Consider the following 7,888-nt stretch of genomic DNA (forward strand, 5'->3'; position numbering starts at 1 on the left):
TATGGGGACACAAAATTCTCCAGAAGGAAAGGGAGTGACAGAAGAAGAGGTCCATGGAGATGGCAATAGAATGAACAATAAAAGAAATAACACAATTTGATCTCAAAATGCTGCCCTTGTCCTGCTGGATGCAGGAAAGAAGGAAGGAAGGAAGGAAGGAAAGAAAGAAAGAAAGAAAGAAAGAAAGAAAGAAAGAAAGAAAGAAAGAAAGGAAAAGAAAAGAGAGAGGTAGGAGGGAGGGAGAAAGGAAGGAAGGAAGGAAGGAAGGAAGGAAGGAAGGAAAGAAAGAAAGAAAGAAAGAAAGAAAGGAAGGAAGAAAGAAAGAAAGAAAGAAAAGAAAAGAAAAGAGAGAGGGAGGAGGGAGGGAGAAAGGAAGGAAAGAAAGAAAGAAAGACAAAAAAGAAAAGCGAGAGGGAGGAGGGAGGGAGAAAGGAAGGAAGGAAGGGAGGAAGGAAGGAAGGAAGGAAGGAAGGAAGGAAGGAAGGAAGGAAGGAAGGGAGAAAGACAAGAGCTCTTTTCTTTCTTTTTTTTTCTTTTTTGTTTTTTGTTTTTGTTTTTTATTTGTTTGATTTTGAGACAGGGTTTCCTTGTGTGTCCCTGACTGTCCTGGACCAGGCTGGTCTTGAACTCACAGAGATCCACCTGTCTTTGAGTGCTGGGACTATGCGCCACCACTGCCCTGTTTTCATATGGTTTTTTAAATTATATTTAATTTATATGTGGAAGCGTTAGACTTTCATAGTTGGTGTTTGGAGGCAGAGAACAACTTGCTGGAGTTGGTTCTCTCCTTCAACCACTTGGTTTCTGGAGGATTGAACTTAGGTCCTCCAGCTTAGCTGCACAGCCTTTACCGGTTGAGCTGTTTTGAGGGATTCTGAGTTTTTCGTTTTGAACAAGGTTTACCAAGGCTGGCCTGCTTCAGCCTCCTCCGGCTGGGATCACAGGTGTGTAACACCACACCTTTATCATTCAGCTTTTTTTTTTTTTTTAAATGTGTACGGGTATCATGATTGCATATATATGCAACCAAATTTTGGTGCACCATGTGTGCACCTGTGTCTGTGGAGGCCAGAGGAGGACATCAGAACCCCTGGAACTAGAGTCTTAGACAGTTGTGAGCTGCCATGTGGGTGCTGGGAATAGAACTGGGTCCTCTAGAAGAGCAGCCAGTTCTCTTTAACTGCTGAACCACCTCTTCAAGCCCCTCATGATTAAGTTTAAGTAGAGCTTTGGAGATGAGGAAAGCCCTGCTATGTCGCATTGTCCAGGTAAAACTGGACTTGCTGGTGTGAGTGCACCCCCTGCCTCAGCCTGCCCCAGTAGCTGAAACTCCAGGCATTTGTCATCCACAGGCTAATTATTGCTTTTCTAACCTTTTTCTCAACCTAGGTGCATAATGGCAGAAACTGTATCTCCACTGAAGCACTTCGTGCTGGCAAAGAAAGCCATCACTGCCATCTTCGGCCAGTTACTAGAGTTTGTTACTGAGGGCTCACATTTTGTTGAAGGTGGGTACCTCTTAAACTAGTAAGATTACTGTTGAAAGTGTACGCAGGCGTTTTATTATTTCGACTTCAGTTTTTTATTTTACCCTTTTGAGATCAGACTTGCCTTGAAATGGCTGTGTAGCTTCCAGTGGCTTTAAACTCCTGTTCTACTTACCTCTGCATCCACACAGGTGTATGACCTGCTCAGGTTTAGTTGTGGAATTCACATTGTTCTGTATTCTGGGAATTATGCCATAGTGAGTGAAAACAATCTCACAGTTAAGAAAAGAGTAAGGTACTAGTCTGAGTGTTTTACAGTAGTAAAAATTCCTTTACTCCTCCTAAGACTAGTAGGTAAGTGAAAGACACTGTGAAGGTAAAGCAGCTTGCTCAAGGTCACAGAGCTGGGAAGCCGGCCTCTCCGTATGAAGCCATTACAAGTCTCCACCCCAGCTTGTCAGTTCTCACGTGAGATGTAATTGCTTTGTGGGAGGATACATGTTTACCTTTTGTTTGTGTAACTGCTCAAAGGTATTCCCAATGGTCTTAGCACAGGATATTAATTTAGAGCGAGCCATTGGAATTTCTTTAGCTTTTTAGGATATCTGTCTGTTAGGTTTACAATGAAAAGTGAGGAATTCTTGGAGAATCTCCGGTGACCATGGGGAAGCATTTAATTTCATCTTTGAAGAAAACATTTCCCCCTTGTTCCTATAAATCTCTGTCACTAGATTTTGAGCTTCTTAAGCCTGGAACTTTACGTATCTCCGATTCCAAATGTAACATAATTTAAGTTTTGTTGAGTGAAAAAATTACAAAATTTGTTTCCAGTTTGGGAAGAATTTGAGCTAACAGTGAATTGTGAAAAATATTGTTTCTTACACTTGATAGGGAGTAAAACTGAAGTTAAATTTAGTAATATCTTGTTTTGCATCCTGCCAGTTCTGGATCGAACAGTATGCTGGGAGCTAGTGCAAAGGCAGGACTTAGAATTTGAATTTACTTTGACTTATATTAAAACCTCAGTGGGGGATAGACGTCAGGGAGAGGGGGAGGCTAGGAGATAGGAGTGTAAATCAGGAAGCATCAATGGGAAACAGCAAGGACTGTAGCACTTTAGCTAAGACTTTGCAGATTGCAACCTTGGCTTGGAGATCCAGTTCAAGGTCCACAGCTATAGAGTAAGCTCAGTGCCAGTCTTTCTGCTGTTCAGAAGTTGCACATGTTTTATGACTGTTCTTGAAATGCAAAATGAGGCGTGAAAAGCTTAAGCTTAATCACTGAGCACTGAGTCAGTTTGAAGAGTCTCAGCTTATAATGACCCAGAGTCTCCAGGTCTTCAAAACGAGACAAAATGAGGCATTAGCTGTTTCTCTATTGCTGGAATGAGAAGAAAGTAACCTGAGGCTGTTCCTTTCAAACCACGGTCGTGGCCTTGGTTCTGATGAGTCCCGCTTCAGTCCATAAGTACCTTTCTACTTTTTCTTATTGACTGGACTTGTGTTTCTTTGTGTGGGAACCCACGTGTGAGGAGGCAGCAAGGCTTGCCTAGCTCACAGACTTACCCACCTTACTATCCGATGAGTGGGGAACCAGCTCAGCATGTGGAAGTCCTTTCCAGCTTAAGATTGGGTGAAAAGCATAGTTTCCAGTTTAAGATTGGGTGAAAAGCATAGATGGCTATTAGCTTATTTCTTCTTTAAAACTGCATTTATGTTTCATATATGCCTCGTATTTTTGAGCCCCACGTAAGTATTAAGTAACCCCTTTGACTGAGTTCTTGAATTTTATTTTATTTTGTTGTGTTTTTTGGTTTCGTTTTTGTTTTTTGAGACAGGGTTTCTCCGTAGCCCTTACTCTTTGTAGATAAGGCTGATCTTGAATTTAGAGAGATCCACCTTCCTTTGCCTCCTCACTTCTGGGACTTCAAGGTGTGCCACCACACCCAGTCCAGGCAGGATAATCCTTGCAGAGGGCATTTACTTTTAGACTAAATACATGTTGACATACACATTTAAAAACAAAAGAAGAAAAACTCCAAATACTCAGATACCATGAACATTTTTATTTTTCAATTGACCTGTTATATAGAACAACCCAAAATGTATACATTTGTATAATTGGCAGGATTTATTTATATTACTTTATCTAAGACCATTTCAATTTTGCAGCAACATACAGGAATCCAGAACTTGATCGAATAGCATCCGAGGATGATCTGGTGGAAATACAGGGCTACAGAAACAAGCTTGCTGTCATTGGGGAGGTGCTGTCTCGGAGACATATGAAGGTGGCATTTTTTGGCAGGTAAGCCGTTATCATTTCATCTGAGGTTCTTTGCACAGGTCACCTTTTTGTGCTTATAGCCCAGCTTGTCTGATGACTCAGTGGGTTGCGATCCTCTTGCTTCTCCCCACAACAGTTTTTACCTCTCTCTCTTTCCCTTTTGTCTTCCTTCTTTCCTTCCTTCTTTCCTTCCTTCCTTCCTTCCTTCCTTCCTTCCTTCCTTCCTTCCTTCCTTCCTTGTTGTTGTTGTTGTTTATTAAAACGGTTTCTCTGTGTAGCCCTAGCTGTTCTGTAACCCACTCTGTAGACCAGGCTGACCTTGAACTCAGAGATCTGCCCGCCTCTGCCTCCTGGTTGCTGGGATTATACTGTGTCACTACTGCCTGGCCAAGGGTTGGCTAGAAAGGATTGGTTAGAAAGTTGGGGAATGGGTAATGAAAAATATGATTTATGATTTTTTTTCTATTTATTTTCTTGAGATAGGGTTTCATGTAGCACAGGCTGGGCTCCAGTTTGCTATATAGCTAAGGCTGGCCTTGAATCTGATCCTACAACCTTGTGCCATCATATCTAGGTTGTGAGTTATTCTAGGTTCATATTGATTATTTTAATTTTCCTGAGACAGGATCTTACTGTGTATCCTTGGCTGTCCTGGAACTATTGACATAGACCAGGCTGGCCTTGAACTCACAGAGATCTGCTTGCCTCTGCTTCCTGAGTGAAATGTTTGAATTAAAGACATGTACAACTGTACGTCAATTATTATGTGTCTTCTAGAAGACTCAACTTGTGATTTCCCCGAGGAGAACAGGGAGCACTGTATGTCATTGTGTCCAGGTGATGGAGTGATCTTCCTCACATCTGATATATTCAAGTAACCATCAGGTGTTGGGTTGGAGATATGACCTATGATAAAAAAAGGTGCCTAGTGTGCCTGACCCTGGATGGATCCCCATCACTGCCAAACCAAACCAAACCAAACCAAACAAACAAACAAACAAACAAAAAAAACGGTTATTAATTTCCTGTTCTCTGAGTGCTCTGTCCACCCCTTGGGACAAGTGACTAACTGCACTCCATGTCTCAACTGTCCCTTTTGTTTTTTAACCAGTAGTAGTGTTTATTTACTAAACTCATGTCGTAGAACCAAGCTGTTTCTCATATTACAGCCTACATCATTCTTCATATCTCCCATCAATTGTTACCTCAGAAGGCTGTCCTGGGTACTGCATCCTAAAGATTCCTTCTCAGATAGATGCTATTGGTTACTCTGCTGTTTTGAGACAGAGCCATGAACTGGTTCTTCTGTGTTGGTTATTTTGGTTTCTAGGAAGTAGTAGTAATCTTGTGGTGCTAGGTAGGGATGGAACCAGGCTGTATTGCATGCCTGACAGAGTTCTATCACACGGCTTCATCCCCCACCAGTTCTGTTCTTAAAGTATCATGTTTAAGTCTCTAAGCCTCTCACAGCGTTTTATTATTTTGTTTTACTATTTGAGTTGCTTGGCCCAATATTCTTGGGGTCTGACACAAGAGTTTAGAAAGAGGTAGCCCCATAAAATAGGCTCCATCTAAGATAAGGGTGAGGGAGTAGGAAGAAAGAGACCTCTAGGTGGTGGTAACTGATGTCTTCCTTGAGGCTAAGAGGTAAGAGCAGATGATCCGTGACTTGCAGTGGCTGACTTTACTCGCTGGCTTATGAGGTTAGACAGGAAGAGTTGGTAAGATATAAGAGAGTAACCAGGGGGCAGGAGAGGTGGCTAGTGATTTGGACCACTAGCTGTTCTTGAAGAGGACTGGTGTTCAGTTCCCTCTAACTCCAGTTTCAGGGTATCTACACATACAGATAACCAGGCACACACACATACATGTGAATAAAAATAACTGGGCTAGCCTAGAGATTAATTAGAAAGGTAAGAATTACAAAATACTTGGTTGAGTGTCACTCATTATGGTAGGTTTATGAACAGATGTTTGTGTTCACATGATATAGATGTGTATTGTTGATGGTTATTAGGCATTCAAATAAAGTCCCCAAATGCCAAGTTGGATAACTTAGATTGCAACCTAGGTAAATTCTAGGAAGTTTAGAAGTTATTGTTGATTGAGATCTGGGGAGTTGATGAGATAGTTCATACGGATAAGACAGAGTGATAAGTTGGTGGGAACAGGTCAGGAAAACCAGGAATGGTTGGGATACTAGAACAGAAGTGTATTTGGTATTTATGTCCTTTTCTATCACAGGCTTGCTAAAATCCTTAGGATTTCCTGAGTGATAGGAATAGCTTTTATTATTTATGAGTTCCTTTGAGCATACCTGAATTTATGCTGATGAGCCTGAGTGAGTTAGGGCAGCCTTTAGATTATTTTAAAGGTTAGGGCTGGACATTAAGTGACTTGAGAGTTAAAAATTTTGAGTCCCCAGAGGTGGGTGGCTGGAGATAAAGCTTTATGAAAAGACTTGAACCGAGTCCCACATGGTGGTCCATACCCGTGATCTCAGTACTGGTCAGGCCCAGGAGGAGGCCTGCTTCTGCTTGCCTGTAACTTTAAAGTCGGATTCTGTGGTTCATAATTTGCAGAGGCCTTGGCATCACTGGTGCTTTCCCAGATTCTAATGGGGGCAAAGACCCAAACTCGGCTTTAGAACCACTGCTGCACGATGTCATCAGAGGAGATGCTTGCTCTTTCAGGGAAAAAGGATTGTTGTTTTTAAAATTCATTTTATGTGTACCATATTTTATCTGCATGTATATTTATCATATACACGCAGTGCCTCTTAAGGTCAAACAACAGTGTCTGATCCCTTAGAACTGTGTGTACTGGGAACTAAACCTGGTCCTCTGAAAGAGAAGCCAGTGCTCATTACTGTTGAGCCATCTTTCCGGCTTCAAAGGGTTACTCTTAAAGGAAGGTCAAAAGCATTCTTCTAAGTTACGGTGTTCTCTCATCAAAAGCCACTGCTGGAGTGAGTAAGGGAGCTATAATCATTCCTGGCTACTTCCTGGGCAGATTGGGAACAATTTCCATGAAGTGAAAGTGTGCACCATTGAGAGAAGATGCTGTTTTGTAGCAAAGCAGAAGGCTCCAATTAGCTTCTGAGAATTGAGTGGACTGACTGAAAGTCAAATTTCTGAGGGGGACAAGAGATGTTCCTTGGGTTTCAGAAATGTATTGAACGCTGTGCATGCATAAGAAATTGCTCAGAACCCAGACAATTAAACACATTCATTGCATTTACACACTGATTCTTAGTCGGTTCAGACGGGACACAGTGGAGACAACTTGTCTTTGTTCCTCAAGATTGGGGTCACTCAACACTGGAGGGGTAGAATTGTTTGATACCTTCACTCACATATCTGGTACAGTGAGGTGGGCTGGAGCACTTGGAGACTCATCTGGCCACCTTGCCAGACCTCCCATCAGCACAGCAGGCAGTGAAGTTGACCTCTTCTGTGGCAAGATTCCCAGTACATGTGACCCAGTAAACAGGAAAGAGCTGCCTTGCCTTTTATGTTCAGCCTTGGAAGCCACCCAGTGTTACTTGTGAAGCAGTTACCATCTAGCCAAGATTGAAGATGAGACATTAGACTTGTAATAGGAAAAATACCACAAAATTTTGATGTTTGCTTTCAAATTGCCACAAAAAGAAAGCAACAAAAGCTAAGGGAAAGTTTTTCCCTGGTACTTTACGTCCTCTAAATGTACACTGGTAATCTTTAGCGGTGCTCATCTTTCTTCTTTGGCTGTATGTGTTGTTTTATTTCACTCTGTCTTGTGTAGCTGAATTTCTGGTGGTCCTGTCTTTACCTCCAAGTGCCAGATTACAGGTATATTCCATGGAGCACAGGTTGAGGTTGTCTTGTTTTAAAAAGTGCTATGTAACTGAACACTGAAAATGTTGGTTTTGAGCCCAGTGAAGCGTGTGTTTACTCCTTGTTTTGCATGTTCCTTAGGACAAGTAGTGGCAAGAGCTCTGTCATCAATGCAATGCTGTGGGATAAAGTCCTCCCCAGNGGGATTGGTCACACAACCAACTGCTTCCTGAGTGTCGAGGGGACCGATGGAGATAAAGCCTACCTTATGACCGAAGGGTCAGATGAAAAGAAAAGTGT

The 7,888-nt window shown here is 42.1% G+C and overlaps 1 protein-coding gene across 1 annotated transcript in view; it reads left to right on the plus strand.

Annotated features, from left to right (window-relative positions):
- Window positions 1-7,888, plus strand: part of Mfn1 (mitofusin 1) — a 48,484-nt gene that overhangs the window by 1,356 nt on the left and 39,240 nt on the right. Inside the window, exons 2-4 of the mRNA XM_029475181.1 lie at window positions 1,390-1,508; window positions 3,659-3,794; window positions 7,730-7,886. Coding sequence (XP_029331041.1) covers window positions 1,397-1,508; window positions 3,659-3,794; window positions 7,730-7,886 — 405 coding nt within the window. The 5' untranslated portion in view covers window positions 1,390-1,396. The remainder of the gene's footprint in view (window positions 1-1,389; window positions 1,509-3,658; window positions 3,795-7,729; window positions 7,887-7,888) is intronic.

Source organism: Mus caroli, chromosome 3, assembly GCF_900094665.2.
Source record: "Mus caroli chromosome 3, CAROLI_EIJ_v1.1, whole genome shotgun sequence".
Classification (NCBI taxonomy): domain Eukaryota; kingdom Metazoa; phylum Chordata; class Mammalia; order Rodentia; family Muridae; genus Mus; species Mus caroli.